The following is an 18949-nucleotide window of genomic DNA, read 5'->3' on the forward strand; positions in this document are numbered from 1 at the left end:
GAGTGGTTGGCTTATTTAATCAAAATGCATCAAGCCACTGGACAGCAGGAAATCATTTTTTACCCAAATGCCTGCATAAAGCTTCCCTGCCACTTCAGTTGCATTAATGAGCTGCTGTATTCCACCCCAGAACTGGCTGCAATTTCAGAGACAGGTAAAACGATCTCTTGAAAATGGTTTATAAAAACCTCATCTACCACTCTTAATAAAAGGCTGTAAGAACAGAAAGGGATTATAAAAATCAAAGTTAACTTTTGTTTTGAAATTTTATTAGATCATCTTGACACAAAATTGTTACAGCAGCTTGTGGTCTTTCTTCATAAGGGAATGTTGATAGCAAATAAATTCTTTAATATAACACATCATACAGTTTCAAAGGTCTAGAATCACTGCGCAGGATTCTTTAAGAGAAGACTACATGCTAAAGTGACAGTCTTCATCCATGAATTTTTACCCCCCCCCCCACCTAATTAAGGAACATTATCCTTTAAGACGATTTTAATATGTTCAGTTTCTAATACACAAACTGGCTAACCAAGGGAGGTTGATCGTCATTACCAAACACTACCACTTCACCAGCACAGAAGCCTGCTGCAAAAGGATTCCGGCAATACACAAGTGCAATCAGACAGCATACGATGCTGGTCCTAGCAATAAAACCACAGCAGAGCCCGACAACACCCTAACATGGGAAGAGTGTAAAGAGGCACAATGTGTCTAACAAAAGGTAAGATCAGGATAAAGTTCTGATCTCGCCCTTTGTCCCCAATCTGTAGGGTTTTTAATCAGAAGTCTACTGTGCAATACTGACATCTGTTGGATGGGGGAGTTGCCAAAAAAATTAAGTGCAGATATTGTCCATGTCTATCTCCTCCACAGGGGCCCTTTTGGTAATAGGAATTGACAGTTCTTTACCCACATCTCAAAGTAATAACCGTTTAGTACATTCCAAGTCTGCTGGAAATAGAACAGCACAAAGAATTTAAAAACGAGAGATTCTGGAAAGTGATGCCAGTTAAGAGTACAGTCCTCATTTGTACTTCAGTGACAGAAAACTCCCTTTCCAGTCAATGATTCCAGGTGAACTCTCAACAACACAGAATGGAGTCATTTTGTCAGTCCCTCGTAGTAACTCGTACCACAAACACAAGTGTATAGTGTTCTCCATCCACGCCGGTTCTTCCCTCCTGCATCTAGGCAGGTACAGTTTAGACGGCCCCAATTATACCTTGGCTGCTGGCACCCGGCTACGTCCGAATCCATCTTCATGAAATCAGGGCCAGCACAATGTTCCAGGGACCAAACACACACATTGTCACATCTCAACATTGCTAACACGGGGACAAACGTTTTGGAGCAGGAGGTATTTTAGGTGGCTATTTCTCCAACCTGCTACTGGTCAACCTCATCTGGTAAGCCACATTATAAACAAAATAAAAAACAGGAACAAAAAACCTTTGGATTTCCAGTTTCTTTGCTACATTCTAACTTCAGGAATGTGAAATTTCAGTGGACTTTACAAAGCACATCAGAGATCACTCATGGGGAGATGTTTAATAGACCTTTTTCTGGGGATGAACAGGAGCAGAGAGGACTAAGGAGTCAACACTTTTCAGCCCATGTTTTAGCTATTGTTAACAGAAGGTAAGGCCCAAGGCAGCTACCATAAGCAGAAACCCAGGAGTGTCCCAAACTCTTACCGGGTGCATACTGATTAGCTCTTATGATACCAAGGATGTTGATATTCAGGACCAAGTGAGCTTTAGAGTAGGAGGTACCTGCCTTCAGGTCCAACACCAGCCTCTGCTAAAAACATACACCTACTAAAGCAGACATATTCCACAGACAAGGGCCAAGGCAACCTCCTACGTTAACAAGTGCTGCTGCTAACATTCTGCTCCATATGGGAGGCAGGGTGTATTGGATTGCCGGGAACTGCTGAATAAATAACCCCCCAAACATGTCAGGATCTCACTGGGCTGGAAAGGGTTAACACCACAGTTGGTAAAAAGATTCCAAATAAAAAAGGTAACATACAGCCTTAAAATGTCTAAACTGCAAACGATGGTGGAGTTAACTGAAAAGCACGTGCCCCGAGATAGTACATGCGTACGAGGGAGAAACGTAACACTTGAATCTGTCTTACACTTCTTTAAGTGCATCTCTTGTAGTTGCAATATTTATAAAGACTATTCAGCACTTTGATAATGTCTCTTTCATCTCATCCAGCAAGTTGCTCAGCAGGGTGGAATCATTACATTTTCCGTCAACAGATACTGAATTCTCTCCCTTTAAAAAAAGAGCCAGTTAGTTACTAAAGAAGGGGCTAAGGGCACAATTCTACTCCCAGTGGAGTCAGTGGGAGCCAAGGCAGGCCCTAGGTCTGTTCTTTGGGAGGGTGATAGGCAGTGGCGGATTAGCCACTGAGCCGATCGGGACCTGTGACCAGAGGCCCTGGCCAACTGGGGTGCCCTGGCCGCTGGGGGAAGCCCCCATGCCCTGACCCTGCTCTGCGGCAGCAGCACCAGGCAGGGGAATCTCTAGTGCCCCCAGACCCCATCGGAAGCCCCCACCCCCCCCCCACAACCAATCCCCAGCAGAAGCTGCAGGGCAGGCAGAAGCCCCAGCACCCTGACACCCCGCAGAAGTGCAGGGGGGGAGGGGAGAAGGAGTACCATCACCTGGACCCCCACAGCGGCCCTGGGACTGGAGGAGCTCTCACTCCCTGCTGCATCCCGGGGACATGGTCAGAGTCTGAGCTACTCTGGTCTTTGGGGGGAGGGAAGTAAAAGGGGTTGCGGGGCTGCAGAATGAGGGGGCACCCTGGGTGGAAAGGGGTGGAATGGGGGCAGGGGGCCCCCCAACTTGCTCTGGCCCAGGGCCCCAGGAAACCTTAATTCACCTCTGGTGAGAGGATGTGCTCTGCACAACGGTACTGGCCCCTGTTCATTCAGACACAGGACAGAGGTTTATCCATGTCAGCCCAGGCAGTACAGGGCACAAGGGGCTCACCAGGATCCCTCCCAAGCAGTTGGGCTGGCTGAATGAAGCCACCCTGAATCCCACCCTCTTAAGATTTTTATGAACTGGGAATATTTCCACCTTTGCCTTAAACCAGTAAAAAGGCTCCCAGATAAGCTAGTTTCCACCTGACTGCACCATTGCAGAGCCCTATGGGGCACTCACCTTTTTTACCAGTAGGCAGACATGATGGCCTTGGATAGAACGACTGTACATTGATGCACAAGAGTCAACTCGTTCCACAACTACAGAAGAAAGCAGCCATTTTTATTTAACAGCCTTTTCTACCTTCTCCTAGAGTAAATACAGCCGCTGTCTGGGGCCATCCTGCTGACAGCGACCTGCCCCAGGAGTTACGGTGGTTGGATGCCTTAACCGTCTATTCGCTTTTTCAAATGTTTGGGTTATTTTGGTATATTAAGTTTAATGATGATGTGACTTCACAAAACTGACCTTCCTGCAGCAAAGAGCAGATTTATCCAAAAGCTGTAAATTTAGCCTAACCAATGCTGGCCATTTTAAAGCCAAGCAGCTTTGGTGAAGAATTGCTGGGCCTCAGGATGTGGTGAAGACATTCCACTTTAGTTTAGTCATTTAGAATTTGCAATTACTCCAATATATAAAGCTAAATTCTTCCCATTCCAATTAGTTTTAGTGCTGGTGAAAGATCAGACTGACAGCACTGGAGGCTGAGATATTCTCTCCACAGAGCCAGCAGCACTGGCTCCCAATGTGCCTCACTGAACTGGACAAACGATATGGATCCAATTGAATTGTTCAGGCTTTAATTAGTTCCTTCCGGACAGGGACACCTGTCTACTAAAACAGGGCCAAGATGCCTTCCTCCAAACTGGTTTCAGCTGGACTGAATTTGAATCAATGATCTAGAGCCAAACAGCATCTACCTTCCCTAGGCCAAGCTAGTCCCTTAAGTAGTAATTTCGGAACAAGAAACCTTGAAGCAGATTCTGTGTTAGGAACTCACCTGAAAAATGATGATAAAAACAAATCTTTGCTAGTAGATGTTGGAAAGAAATGCCGATTCCATCTACTTTTATAGAACTCATATGCAGATCCCCAGACTCCAGCAGCTTGGCAAAAGCATCACTGCAAAAACATGGAGGAGAGATCATGGTATGCACTTAGGCTACACGCCCATACTAAACTCTTTCATGACAGCACCATGCAGGCTTTAGTAAGTCTAATAGTGAGGCAGCTCATATACAATTAAGATCTAGCAGGAGACTCAGGTTTAGGAGTGGAACAGGGATATACCCTCCATAGGGATACCCTGAGACAGACTGATCTCTGAAACAGGGAGAAAGAGAAAAATGCAAGGCTTACTCAGCAACCTACTTTGCTAGCCCACCACGATACACGTTGTGGTGTCGGGATAATGGGGGGTGGGAGGACATATGTTTTAAGTAAGGAGTAGGGTACATTTTCCCCAGAACAAAGTACGAACAGAAGCAACCACTGGCTGGGAAAGTCAAGAACATGCTGCACTTCTTGCAAAGCCGGCCCACAGCCAAAGCTTCATGTGGGTGGCAAAGGCCCCAATGCCACGAGGTGCAGAGGGGATGTTGGAGCCCCCTCAGGTGGCACTTACCTATAGCAAGGCGTTGTGATCAAGTATGAAGCGCAACTGAAGTGCAATTTGAAATCTAGTTTTTCATGGGTTGAACCTTCATCATTCTGCAACAGGTCAAAGGAAAGGAGATGAAGGGGAGCCCGGAGACAGCAAGAGAAGGCGCCTACCCCCAACCTACCACGCACAGGCCTGGATGAGATTTCACTGACTCTCTCTCAGGTTTAGCATCGCATTAAGGCTCATGCCTGAAGGGCTCCCTGGGGACTGAGGAGTGGAGTTACTGCCACGATTAGGGAATTTGACTTTGGGCCACCCAGCGTATTTAGAGAGAGGAGTTTGAATTTTTTGCCTATGCACGTAGAGGAGTTAAAGGACAGTTTAAACACAGTGAACCAGATGGATCTGGCCAAGTTTGAAACTCTATGTCCTGCTGAAATAAAGGTTGAACAGACTGAATTTGGTCTATCTCACTGAGATCGACTTTCACAATGTGGGAAGCAGCCTGAGAAGCAAACTAACATTTCCTGTTCCCCATCCTAGGAAAAGGGTGGATTTGCAACAAAGCTTATAAAAAAAATAGAAAATTGAGACAACGATGGCTCTCTCAGAGTTGGCCATCTACTTGGATTTGGGGCTGTAGCTTTATGTTCAAATACTTCACTAATGTGACTATTTGTTGCCATTAGAGTAGAAACAGCATATTTTGAAAGGCCAAAGCTTGGTACTTAAACCTCTTCAGCCAGCTCCACTCTTGCTCTCAGCATTACACCCAATTACTAGCCAGTTTTCCAGCCCTTAGAGCTATGGAGCCTAAGTGTCAGTGTAGAACTGATCAGGGAAAGCTGAAGTCAGAAAGAACAGCCCCTGGGCTGCATCTCCTGCTGGCTGGCTGGCCAGTGACATTGAGACTGACCTCCCCTCCTTCCCAGACAGATGTCTCCCTGCAGCAAGCCGCTAGCTGACAACGCAATCTGAAAACTGTTACACGCTGCCAGGAGTGACACTTCAGGACATGCCCGTTTTATATTCGGGATGCTTTTTGCACATCATGTAAAATACTTCTCAGGTTGCACAATGGGCTGGTGTAGCAGAAGTGAAATGATGCTTCGGAGGAGCCCTAAAGCAGTGCCTTCTGTCCATGTCAGGCTCCCTTACGCAGTTCTAAAGGAAGGCGGAAGTAGAGAGTTTAAAGCTGCACTTACTTTCACTATAAAGGACAACGTTCCTTTTAGCTTCTGAGCCATAACAATGCTCTGAAGAGTAAACACAAACTGGGCTTCGTTAGAGATTCCTAGTGTGAAAAGAGGAGAGGGTGGAGTGAGGACACAAAAAGTGACTTGTGTCTCTTTATGATGTGGCTAAGATTTTAGTCATTAGCATTATGCATCAGCACGGGAGATAGGCACTGAGCTTAACCAATGCCTGGTTCTGAACCCCGACTGAGGTTGGGATTTTCAAAGGAGCCGAAGGGGGTTATGCAGCCAACTCACAGAAAATTAATAGGATTTGGGCACCTAACTCCTTTGGGTCACTGAAAACCCCAGCCTAAAGCCGATTACCACCATTAGCTGATATCTGTCCAATGACCCCTCCTGGCAGAATATTTCACAATGGCGATATAGTAGATTCAACTTACTGGCAACTGCTGCCACTGTTATAATGGAATTCAGATACTGGTAATGGCATGCCACTTACTAGCAACTTTCTTTTAAAAATAAAAAGCTTCACCAGCAGGCATGTTTGTGAGGCTGCAGCCAGGGAAAGAAGTGCTGGGATGTGCCCTTCCTGGCTGCAGCCCTGTAAACCTGTCTGCAGCTGGTGCTCAGACCCCCTCAGTGCTTCCTTCTGGGGCTGCAGCCTGGCAAACCTGCCTGCGGCTGGAACCACACAGGAGCTAAGGGGATGCAGGCTGGGAGGGGAGGCTGTGGCAGGGCAACAGCAGGACTGCATCCCAGACTAGAGCTGCATGGGACCTCTCCCTGCACTCTCCAGGCTGCACCCTGCCGGGAGGCAGCACACAGTGAAGGAAGCACTGGGACATGCTGAGCTCTGACCACCAGAGAATGTAGGGAGAAGTACGGTGCAGCCCCCATACGCTCCCATCATTCCTGCTCCCTATAGAAAGCCCCAGCATCTGGGCTGCAGCACCCAGGCCTGCAGCTACCCTACCCACAAGCAGGTTTGCAGGGCTGCACCTAGGGAAGTCACATCCCAGAGTTGCAGCTTCCTTCCCTGACTGCTACCTTGCAAATGTGCCTTCTGCCAATTAGCAACTGCCTGATAATAGCAACCTTATTGATAGCAACCGAGGAGTTAAGCAGAATCTACTGTCCTATACTTATTTACATGTAATAGTCTGCAGTGAAAGCACTTTACAAATATTAAATATGAGAGGGATGTTCCTATTTCTCATGCTTAGCTGTTAAAAAAATCCACTACATTGGCTTGCATGTTAACAGTATGTAACAGTATTACTCCTTTGCCCTTCAATAGCGCTTTCCATTCACCCATCTGAAAGCACTGTAGTCTTGCTAATCCTCAATACTCCTATGAGGGAATTAACCCCCAATTTACCAGGGATGAAACTGAGGCCCAATGCAGTTCAGTGCCTCAGAGCAGCCAACCCCTGTGATCTTATCACACGTCTGCAATCTTCGGTGTAAATTTAAGACCTGGATTCAGGTGATTAGGTGAGAACCTCAGCTTTCATGGTAGCAGAGAAAAGCTTGAGAACGTGCAACCTAAAGGTTCAGCACCCAGAAAGCAAACATCCCCTTATTATTAAAAAATAATAATAATTTTTAAGCCAAGTCATTTTTGAGTGTTTGAGGTGGGCAGCCCTGATGACATCCACAGTACATCGTCTGTGGCAGAGCCAGGAAAGAACACAGATAGCCCGATTCCCAGTCCTATGTATTAGCCACTCAGTAGCACAGTCTACCATTACCTGAAAGTACAGTTACTGGAGCGTGGGCTTATCTCCAGTGAAGCTGAGGGTCTACCTAGCATGCAGACTAAGCATCACCACCAGCTACTTTCTGAAAAGTAGCTCAGTTAGTCTCCCCACGAGAGGGCAGCATGGGACTAGACATACTGAGACCCACAGACAGAGCTGAAGACTGGCCATACCAGGGGGCAGCTGGAACGGCACAGGTATCCCATCATGTACCGATGACCCTTCTGGCCGCAGCATTTTAGCGTTGAGAGAGTCCAGGACATTTAATTCCATACTTTTCAGGAAGCTAGTACTCTTGTTTTCAAAGATCACGGAGACAGTGACTTGACTATCATTCTGGAGATTTCCTTGAATGTCGTATGTCTGTGAATGAAGAAATCACAAGGAAGCTTTAGAAGCTGCCTACTGTACACATTGACAGGTTCCAGAGAGCAGTGGATTAAACACAATTTAGTGATTACACACATCCCTACCGCTGGTCAGTGTTGAGGCTTCATTTAACTGTTGTTAACTTCATTTAACAAGCAGTTGGATTTACCCATACTTTTGTGCTGATAACTAAAAGGACAGGGATGGATCTTGCTATGGACATATCTGCCTGATAGTTTCTAGCTGCAGAAATTGGGATGGTTCTCTAGTTAAATGTTGCTTATGCAAAACCGATGCATCTGTAAGTTGTCCCAGGGCTCTCTCTCAAAAGTGCTGAGAAATTGCAAGCGGGAGGGAAGTTAGAGAGACACACTAACAACTGAGTTACTCACCATTTTAATGTATGAATTTTCAGCAAGAAGGCAGTAACTGGACATAGGCTGAAAAACAAGCACAAAGTTATACAAAGAGCCATGTGTATGAAAGAGAACTCAACTCTACAAAGCAAGCAGACCTCCCTCCCAGGCATAATTCTGAACAGAGCGGCATTTGCTTGCACTTAACTGTAATAGCTCTGCCAGAGTACGAGAATATCTAAGTTCAAGTTCGAGTGTCAACAGCAGTCAACTATTGCAGGCAGCACAGAAACCTGTTTACATTTAAGGGGCTCCTAATATGAAGAAAATAATTCACTGATTTCCCTTGCACAAGGGAATAGGCTTAAATCAAAGCCTGAGGCCTTGTCTGGGCTTGCAGTGGCATGCAGGGTATGTACAGCTCAACGCCACAGTGAAAGGCACCTGGTGGGGGAGGCAGGAGAGAAAGGCTCCAGAAGAAGTGAGCTGCTGGAGCCCTTCCTTGCTGCCTCCTGTGTCAGAGCCTTTCCCTGAGGCAGTGGGACACTAAAAATAGCAGTGTAGACATGAGAGGCATTAGAGAGCCACGAAGGGTACACAGGGATCTGGTGTGTATGTATTCTTCTCACCTACGCACTGCCTCACCATCTACACTTATTTATACCCGTGCTGTCTGGGTGTGCAGTGTCCATACACTATACGATGCTGTAAGTGTAGTCCTACCCCGAGAGGTAAAGCAAATCAAGAGCTCATATTAATCATGTTGGAAGAGGCAGAAATAGTAGTTGAAATAGGAGACACGCCCCAAGGGAAGCCACCTATGATGGGCTCACTGATTAACACAACCAGCTCAGCAAAAGCCCCTCAGAAAAAGAGTGCTTAATGCAGACATTGTTGGCAACCAGCCCTAGAAATTGCCGCTTCATTTCCACATGCCTCTGAGCAGTCCTGAACACCAAGGTTTTCAGGCATAGTATTTCTCTCTATTTCCAATGTGAAGTGAGTTTTCCAAGCAGCAAATGGGAAACATTTGCTTAGTTGAAACATCCTCTAACTCTGAAGAGGAAAGGATGTTCGGCTAGAACAGCGCCAGGGCGTGGTTCCCAAGCTACGGTCTGTGGACAGCTGGCTGGTCACATGATGGCTCCTCTTCACTTTGCAGGAAGAGACAGCTAAAAATACATTAAACCCTCTAATTATCCATAGAAGAGAATTCTGTAGTTGCCACAAGGTCATCTGATTGCCTATGGGAGGGTCTATAAGACATGGGGAAAGATAAGATGCTGGGGAAATAGGTACAAGTGCAGCTCTGGTATAATGTAGCAAACACACCTCCCTCGCGACCCTAAAGCCAGAGCTGCACAACTCCTCACCGGTAGTGGTTCATCATCTAGTGTTCCATTCTGTACTGACTCTGCTGGTTCCTCTTCACTGGGATGATGCTTCTTCTTGGATTTCTTTTTGTCCTTGGATTTCTCCTCCTTCTCCTTCTCCTTCTTGTGCTTTTTCTTCCTATGCTTGGAGGATTTCTACCATGCAACGGAAACAAGCGTCAGCAACATGCTCTTAAAAACTACCATTGTTTCCCTAGTACTAACACCTCAACTCTAGGCTCCTGCTCTACACCTCAGGAATAATCCTCTGTTCTGGGTTTCCAGTGTGCCACTGCTACCTGCCTCCTAGTTGCAAATGCTTCAAGCCCAAGGCAGCGCGGGACAAGCAGAGGTCTGACTCTGTGAAACTGGAACATGTGGCCATGGGTGGAAGCTCAGTGTTGAACATGGTCAGTTAATTGCCCCTTTGCTATGAGGCATAACCCAGCCACTTACTATTGGGGGTTCAGAGATCCTTTGGGGCAGGTTATCCTACCACTGCCTACCGCAAAGCTTCTTGCACCGTTCTTTGAAGCAGTTGTACTGGTCACTGTTGCTAGCAGGATACTGGACCAGATGGAGCAGTAGTTTGATCCAGTCTGGTAGTATTTACGTTGAGATCAAGACTGCTGGTGTCAATTCTTTAACCACTCACCTTTCCTTCATCATCGTCCTCTTCTTGCTCTTCCTTCTTTGCGTCTTCATTCTCCTCAGGTTCACCTAGGACAGGGCTCCCTTCAGGCTCAGTCTGGACAGGAAGCAATCAGAAGGGCTATGACACTAACTGAATGCAGATAACGCAAACAATTAAGTCCTGGGTAGAATGGATCAATTACTGCTGTACTATCTTAGAGCTGTTGTTATTAAAGGTCTGCTAACATGTTTGTTTCAGGGGTTTAGGACTTGGGACAAGGCAGCTGCTCCAGGACAGGACACATAAGGTCTCATCCTAGAAACAAGCCTGCTAAAAATCCCCATTCCTCTCCCTCCTTAAAGATGTCAGTTGAAAGTGTAACAGTAGGTTCCTTTTTTAAAACCTTGCCTATGTCTGAAACCGTTACTATTGCTAGCTCTGATTCCACACTGCAAAGCAAGGCTTTGGCCAGTAATCTAATGGCAAACTCTTTACGGCCTAGGATTGGTAACCCCTCTCCCTGTTTTGTCTTGTTACTGCTAAGCTCTGGGGGACCTAGACATGCCACGAACACTGCAATATCCCTAAAGAATGGGATGCAGTGAGGATGGAACCCACCTTACAAACCCAGGTTTCCTTGACCTGCACGTTTCCAGACTCTCTCAGCTCATTAAATTAGTCTGGAGGGATTAGTGACATGCTGTACACAATGTAAGTAGCTGACTCAGCATACCCCTTTATTTCCATGCATTTACAGGTGCTTTTCAAACCCACAGATCTCCCTCTGTAGTTGGGCTTGAAGTCTCACCCCACAGAGCAATTGTGAATTGGAAGGGACTAACTTCCACTACCTTATAGCAAAGGGATCCTGGTAGGACCATCAGAAGGAGCTGGAGTCCTCATCTCCCTTCCCTCTTTGCACTAACACTGGAGTTCATTTCAGAGCTTGCAACTGTACTTTCAACCGCAAGGAAAAGCTTTTTTGAGGGGCCTACTAAGAGACCTACCTGTGTCTGTGTAATGGAGGAGGGTGGTGGAGCAGTGGAGAGCCAGAAATCCAAGTCTTCCCCCTGACACACACCAAAGCAAACACACCTTTACCACTGCATTAACATTAGTCTGTGGATTTACATTTTAACATTTGCATTGTATTGCTTTCATGTACAGCCACAGAGCAAGTCGCTTGAAATGGAAGATGCTGCAATAGGTGTAGAAATGGGTAGAACAGATGGCTCTGGGGCCTTAAAGTGAGCTCACGACCCATTTCACCTCTAGCTCACACTTCAAACCTGGCCCTGGTTGGAAGTAACCACAAACCTATCATTTGATGGCCCCCATGAAATCAGCTGGTCAAATCCAGCTTCTAGAAGATGTGTTTCCACTTCATAAAGCCATCAGCACAATTAGCTTTAAATAGCACTTTTGTACGCAGTCTCAGCAGAGAGGCTCGGAACAAGTCAGTCTGCAGGCTGGAGTACCCTCTTATCCCCACAAGTGGTCTCTCTAGGTCAGACCAGGGACACTGGCTGCCATGTCTGGGGAAACTCGTGCCACTGCTGTTCTCACCAAAACTGGTCTGTGCAGAGAATATTTGAGTCTTCAGAGCAGCAGCCAACAACTGGCGTCAACTTTTGCCAGCAGGAAATTCACTTAATTTTCTAAATATAAAAGTGGGGTTCAAGTGGTGATTTCCCTGCTAAAGCAGCTCACTGTATTGACATATCTTCATTAGATCTGTGTTGGGGAGGAGTTCGGTGAGTTCTGCCAGGGGGAGAGTTTTGCAGGCTGTCAAGTAGCTCTTTACTTTATTTTTGTACTTGTAACTTGTGGCAGGGGCACCTAGGCAGATATGGCTTTTATTACTGTAGAAATCCAAGGAAGCGAAACAAAGTAAAAATAATCAGCTGTGTGTGTCCTAGTACCAGTCACAACTGACCACTGACATGGAAAATACCTGGCAGTATATGGTCTACAGCAGCACGTTTGAAACACAGGACATTTCTTAGATGATTACCTTTTTGCTTTCTTCAGCCACCTTTTTTTCTCTCTCTTTCTTCTTTTCTTTCTCTCTTTCTTTTTCTTTGTGTTTCTTTTCCTTCTTTTTGGGTTTCTTGCTCTTTTTTCCTACTAAGGGAGCTTCTGTGTCTGGCGATTTCAGGTTCTCAGCATTTCTGTGTCTCTGCACAGGCAGCTTCTCACTATCCGCTAAGGGTCTTAAAAAAAGATGATTAGTTACCTTCCAGTGAAGGCCGGCAGTTTACCTGTTGCACAGAGCACTTACTAGATTCCCAGACAAGTTTCTCCTCCCCTCCCATCACGCCCACTCCACCTCAAAAAAGATCATGCAGAATTCTCCTAAGATCACCTACCAAAAAAAAATCCCAACTGACCCATACTTCAGAATCCCAATAAAGGCTCATTTATGCAACCACACAGACCGTGCCTCCAGGCACCAAAAGTTAGATTAAAATATTTTGCTGGCTACTGTGAGCTGTCAGCCCTGGGCACTTAAATACCCTTAAAAGACAGTGACGCACTTGCAGATTAAATAATGCTTACTGAAGAACTGAAAACACACACACACACACACAGAGCATTCATTATGCTGCAAACCTATGAAATTATCCTTGAGGAACCAGTGAAGATGTAAAATAGGAAGAAACATTTGCAATAGAAATGTGACAAGCCAAGCAATGAATTGTATCTTATGAAGTAATAGCCTGACTCAAACAAATCCCCAGGACAAGGACTCAATGTTTCTTGTATTTGAACCTCTGTACAGGATCGCTATGATTGCAAATGGAGTTCTCTTAGCATTACTTAGAAGCAATTTCATTTTGGAAGGTTGTGCTGTGAATCACAAGCCCCAGCATTAAAATTAAAATGACTTTGCACTCTAAACTGGAACACCCATATCGCAACAGAATTGAGCTGAATAGCTTGGTTTTATACTCTATGCCCAGAGACAAATATAATATCAGCTTCCCTGGTACTGTCATACTAAGGTGAGACAGTTGAGAGAGAGAGTGTCCACAGACGACCAGGGCCTGCTGATAGTGGGGAGGCAGGGTGAGGGCAGCCGGCTTCTGCAGTGTTACTGAGCATGGTAAGTACAAGCCAAGCAGCATATCTGGGCAGGAACCTGACCCCCACATACATCGCCTCTACATGGACTGTTGCATTCAGATTTGTGCTTTTGTTCCATGTTGATTCGCATGTTTGTTGAGCAGCAAGCACAAGGTCAGGAAGATTCTGGACGAAGGACTGGACTTGATCTAACTTTACTTCAAAACACAGACACTGTAAAGCAACAGGATCATGTCTGACCAAGCAGTCAACAGATCTCAGTCTTAAAACACTTTCATGTGTAGTTGTACAGTGACAGAGGTCATGGCTCAAAGAAAGCCAGTAAGGATTCACAGATAGATTCACAGATATTAAGGTCAGAAGGGACCATTATGATCATCTAGTCTGACCTCCTGGGGGAGTCTCATTCATATTTTGTGGGCAATGGTTCTAATACATCCATGATCCTGGAGAGGTTCACATTGCTCACTGATATCAACCAGCCTTTCAAAGACCATCAACTTTGTGAGATATGCTTACCTGGTAGGCTTCCCTGAAACCAGACTGTGTGTGTGTGAGTGGCACAGACATAGCAGTGCAAGCAGAGGGAGAAAGAGAGAGAGGACAGAGATATGAGAAAACATGACAGAAGAGCACAATGACTGTGTGTAAATGGGAAGACCATGAATAGAAATGGTGACACGGCCCAATGACACCTCCCAGAACACTCCATTAGAAACGGCTCGGCTTAGTGTTTTCCATACTGGTCTGTTTAGCCTTTGCATGCAACCAGGATCTTTCCTGTTAGGAATTCATTTCCTACTTATTCCTCTTGGAGTCAAACAGAAAGAAGACTACTTCATGAAGAAACAGATGAATTCCTTAAGAAGTCTGTTCTCCCCCATTTTTTTACTGTCCCAAAGGGAAACGTAGAGCAGGCTCTGAACAGAACAGCTGTCAACGTTCTGCAGGAGGCATCAGTGGGTCCTAAACCAGCAACTACAATGAATCCAATATTGTGATTCTCCAGAACAGCAGAAAAACCGCCACAGGCAACATTTTATAATTGGCCTCCGATGGTAGCTATTAAATGCCCTTTGGGGGTTTAAGATTTCCAGCAGGGCACATGAGGATCCCAGCATTCTACTGCTCCCTACTCAATGGGCTGGGATAGATTGGCTGGTGGAAGGAGTTGCCAGCCCCATCAGCTGACCTGCTCTCCAATAAAGCATTTTGAAGAACTACTGGGAAGACACACAAAGGAAGAGCAACTGCTTAGTACATGTGTAATAGTTATAAGCGTGACTCTCCCCATTTCCCATTCCTCCCAGCACCCAAACAGGAATCCAGCCATGCTCTTAACTACTACTAATGGCAGAGCTGATTCACTACATTCCTTGCACCTGGTCTCTGAAATCCCAGAAGAAACAAGTTATTTGTATGTGTGGTGGTTTTCCGATGTGCACAGATTAGGCCGGGGTGGGTGAAGACTGATGGGCTTTGCCACATTGGCTTTCGCATTTAGTGCAAGCAGAACCTAGACCCTACGGTAGGAGCTTTAATCACCGTAACCTTTGTAGGCCTGCACTGACCTCCAAGACCCTCATGTAACCAGGCCAACAGGCAAGAAAACCCACACATCACAGTTTTGTACTTACTTATCCAGATCAATATCAAGTGCCTTATATGGATCATTGGGATCTTTGTCATCCTCATCACTGGGCAACGCATTCTAGTTGGGTGAGGAGGGAAAGAAAAACTGACTGTCCACTGAAGACACAAGCAGAGCACAATTCCAAAACTAGAACAGTCTCATCCCAAATTCAATCTCACCGGATTGATACAAGTGACACAGGCCTCCCTACACAGTTAGACATGAGGAGTCACAAATTGTACAATTTAATCCAGCATTCAGGCATTTATCAGATGAATTTGAAGTAGAACTATTTTTCATAAACCCCAGTATTTCAGTTACCGATGAATCTGGTTTTGATTGGAACACAGATTACAGGCACAAGCAGGTACAATTAACTATATTAGCAGAAAGCCTGCTGACTGGGATGACAGTTAAACTCAGAGTGAAGCAGTGAGGCACAATAAATGAAACAGCTACGTGGGCAGCATTATTTCTACAGCAGACACATACTGTGGGTTTAATATCAGTCATTCGTTTTTCTGTTGGGTCAACTGCAGTCTTTGGCTCTGTGCACCAATCGATTTCCCATCCCTTTAACAGGAAGGTAAAGGTTTCACTGGGGAAGCAGCATATGTTGCTATTCATCCAGCTTTGCAAAGAGAAGTCAGGACCCACACGTCACAATGACGCAGTGAGGCTGACATTAGGGAAATGGGGAACCTTAACATATGCCTTGGTGGGATGCAAACAAGTCCCACAGCTCAGACGATTGAATAGGCAACTGACCTCTGGCATCTCCTCCGTGATGATGTCCACGTGCTGGGCTGGGGCAATGTCCTCGTCGCTCTCTGTGTGCAGGGAGTTATGGCGGCGATGTTTGCCTTTCTTCTCTTTTTTCTGTTTTTTCTTTTTCTTGTCTTTCTCTAGCTTCTGTTTATGCCTCCTCTCCTCCTCCAGTTTCACATACTGGTCAGACATGGGCATTCCTGAACACATGGACACAAGTTGCTCTCAGGTGAGAGTTGCTTACAGGTTGACCGTCGCATTAGAAAGTTAGGAGGTAACATTTGTTTTGCCCCCTGACTTGGAATCCCAAAGGATCAAAGCCCCACACTACCCTTTCACCTCCCAGCTGTCCACAGTCCCTTCAATAAAAGCCTCCTCCAACCAACTTCACACCCCTTCGCAAGCCAGTGGACAAAATTCTGCTCCCATTCTCATCCACAACTGTTGCTGACTTTATTGTGAGTTAGACAGATCACTGAAGGAAGAATCTGGCCTTGAGACTACTCTCAATCTGAACATTTGACAGCATTTTTCATATCCTTGGGAAACCCTTCGCTGAATCCTAGGCGAACATTAAGGCTGTAAACCTGGTATGAAAGAAGTCACTTGCGCAAGGCTGCTGAGTATTTAGAAATTCTCTACCATATGCTGCACTTCCGCCATAGTTTTTCAGTTCTATATCCGCTAGCCATTCAGACGCGGCCTACAGCTCAAATTCACTTTATCTCCAATCCATCAGCTCTGGTCACAGCTTTTTGTCTCAGATATTAAATTGCAGAGCGTGGACATTCTGAAGATGAATGTTTCCTGACAGAATATTGGTTTGTTCTCATATTATGCAGTCAGCCTCTGTACTACACCTAACGGTAGGGTTATTTTATTATTTGTCTGAACTTAACACTTTAAGGAAGACTTGCCTTACATTGCACAGGACAGTGGAAACTATGGTTCTTAGTTTAATAGCTGTAGCTTCCAGCACACTCAGAAGTGACAGCCAATGTGGGAACTTGACATGCAAGACTAAAGTTGTTCCCTATCCTCTAAAATGGAGAGGAAGTTACTATTCTTTTGTTGCTGAATTATTAAATTCTTCATCTCCAATTTGAAATTGGTTTGGTCAATGTGCTCACCTGGAACTTTTAAGGGAACAGAAAGGTCTATCTGGACCACAGGTATATGCTCCACACCTGGGGTGTCTTGGTATTGCTGGGAAAATGGAAGATTAGACACATTAGTATTGACTCTACAACAGGAGAGCATACTGAGCTATTGTCTCTCATTTCAAAGCTTGATTAGGTACATCAGCATATGCTGATGTTCAACCAAACAAGAAATCAATTCTGATGTATTACATTTTGAGTGTCTTCAACATTTGAAAATGTCTCCATCATATAGAAATAGTAAACATAAATAACAGTTTAACCTGTGAAGTGAACATTTCAAAGGGCAGATTAAATAAGACCTCCTGAAAAACTATTTGGCTCATTGGTGCTAATCAAGTAGCAACAGGTGCATATGAAATGTGATTGTTTTAACATTATTTGTTCCATCCAAGAAAAGCACTGAACTGATTGAGAAAAACCACGTGAGGAAGTTTCTATTGCTTACCACCTCAAAGGTAAATGCTGAGGTCCAGGACATGGGAAACGGGGCAATGGAGAAAGCCCCAGCCCGGGAGAAGTGGGGGAAAGAAAGAAGAGACTAAAAGAAGGGAGAGGCAGCAAATCAATTTAATTAATGCTTCTTTGATGCTTTTGGTCCAGAGAACAGACACACTGTGTGTGCGTTCAAGCCAGCCAGTCTGATGAATTAACTGCTGAGTTCACTGCTGCTGACAATACCAGGTGCACTCATCTACCTCCCCCTACCTCCACCGCTCACCAAGCTCAGTTTTTGGCAATCTGCATAGCTGCCATGTTGCCAAGTGTATTCACTGGATCATTCCATTGCTTTCAACAGAATGTCCAACTGCCTGCACAGGAATTTTGGGGGGAGGGAGAGGGAGAGGGAAAGGAGTTTAGATTAAATCAATTATCCTGATCTACAAAGGAAAACGTATCCAACTCACCAAGCCAGTGGATTCACTTGACTTGTCTTATTTTGTGTTCTTTGCAGCTATTTACTCCACTTTTACTGGCTGCTCTTCCGAGCTGGATTCTAAATTCTAGGCTTTACTTAAGAAGTTATTAAGATGATTCTCAACTTCTGTCTAAAAGGAACAGCAGCAATTACTGCTACAGCAGTTCCCAAACTGCAGCCTACTGGAGATCCATGGAGCACGGGCTGGTCACACTGTGCTGACTGTTTCAGCCAGCTGATTCTAGTGGTTTTCAGGCTCTTCAACACAAAGTAGGCCTATAAATAGCTGGAGACAAGGAGGAGTCAGTCCCAGCTGCCTCTAGACTAGAGGCCAGTGCTATATTAAAGCAACCGATTGGAGATGCCCTCAGGAACCAAAGCTACTAGCAGGACAGAACAGTGATTCAGAAGAGAAGCAGACACAGCATTTGAGCATTATGCCCACAAAGCAGTGGGAGTAAAGGATGAAGTGGGCAGGGCAGCATGCACACAGCAGGGGAGAAGGGACCCAAACCACAGTAAAGCATGAGAGAAGAGGCGAGAGAAAGGACCAAGTAAACACAAGAAGGGAACAAGAAAGGGGACCAGCCAAGGCGGGAGGGGCAGATCTGGAGACCAAAAGGAGATGGTAATTTAAAAATTGTGCATTAAAGATCACCCGACATTAAATATCATCCTTATGATACTCTGGCATGGAAGCAATTGCTCCAGTTGCCACAACGATGTTAAGCTGTTAAGAGATCACAAATGGGGGAGAGGAAGTGGTTGGAGTGCTCCCAAAGAGGGGGAAGAGATCCACAAGACAGTCTATTAAGATGCGGCTATGAAAGTCGAGCGTCCTTGTACTGTTACATACACAGACAGCGAGAGAATTTTTTAACAAGCTAGACTTACCTTCTGCGGGGAAGGAGAGCTTTTAATATAAAATGGATTGTTTGCTTGTTCCTGTTTCCGGACTTCTCGGCGCTAAAAAAAGTATTTGTAGTTATAAATTTGAAGATTTTTCTCTGCTTTATTTCCAGACATTACAAAGTGTGTTCTTGCTGCATATTGGTAGCACTGCAAACAACTCTCAAGAGGCT

At 45.4% G+C, this 18949-nt stretch overlaps 1 protein-coding gene across 2 annotated transcripts in view; it reads right to left on the reverse strand.

Moving 5' to 3' along the window:
- Positions 1–247: 247 nt before the first annotated feature.
- The window catches only part of AP3D1 (adaptor related protein complex 3 subunit delta 1), a 74025-nt gene continuing 55323 nt past the window's right edge, over positions 248–18949 (reverse strand). For both annotated transcript variants that reach the window (XM_048830618.2, XM_048830620.2), the window contains 15 exons: positions 18762–18833; positions 16919–16994; positions 15789–15988; positions 15025–15098; positions 12315–12513; positions 11308–11370; positions 10322–10414; positions 9667–9822; positions 8330–8377; positions 7742–7931; positions 5815–5903; positions 4631–4716; positions 4007–4128; positions 3187–3266; positions 248–2289 (listed from right to left, as the gene is read on the reverse strand). In XM_048830618.2, the coding sequence (XP_048686575.2) occupies positions 2194–2289; positions 3187–3266; positions 4007–4128; positions 4631–4716; positions 5815–5903; positions 7742–7931; positions 8330–8377; positions 9667–9822; positions 10322–10414; positions 11308–11370; positions 12315–12513; positions 15025–15098; positions 15789–15988; positions 16919–16994; positions 18762–18833 (1644 nt within the window). In that variant the 3' untranslated portion in view covers positions 248–2193. The remainder of the gene's footprint in view (positions 2290–3186; positions 3267–4006; positions 4129–4630; positions 4717–5814; positions 5904–7741; positions 7932–8329; positions 8378–9666; positions 9823–10321; positions 10415–11307; positions 11371–12314; positions 12514–15024; positions 15099–15788; positions 15989–16918; positions 16995–18761; positions 18834–18949) is intronic.

The sequence above is a fragment of the Caretta caretta genome, chromosome 25 (genome assembly GCF_965140235.1).
Source record: "Caretta caretta isolate rCarCar2 chromosome 25, rCarCar1.hap1, whole genome shotgun sequence".
Lineage (NCBI taxonomy): Eukaryota > Metazoa > Chordata > Testudines > Cheloniidae > Caretta > Caretta caretta.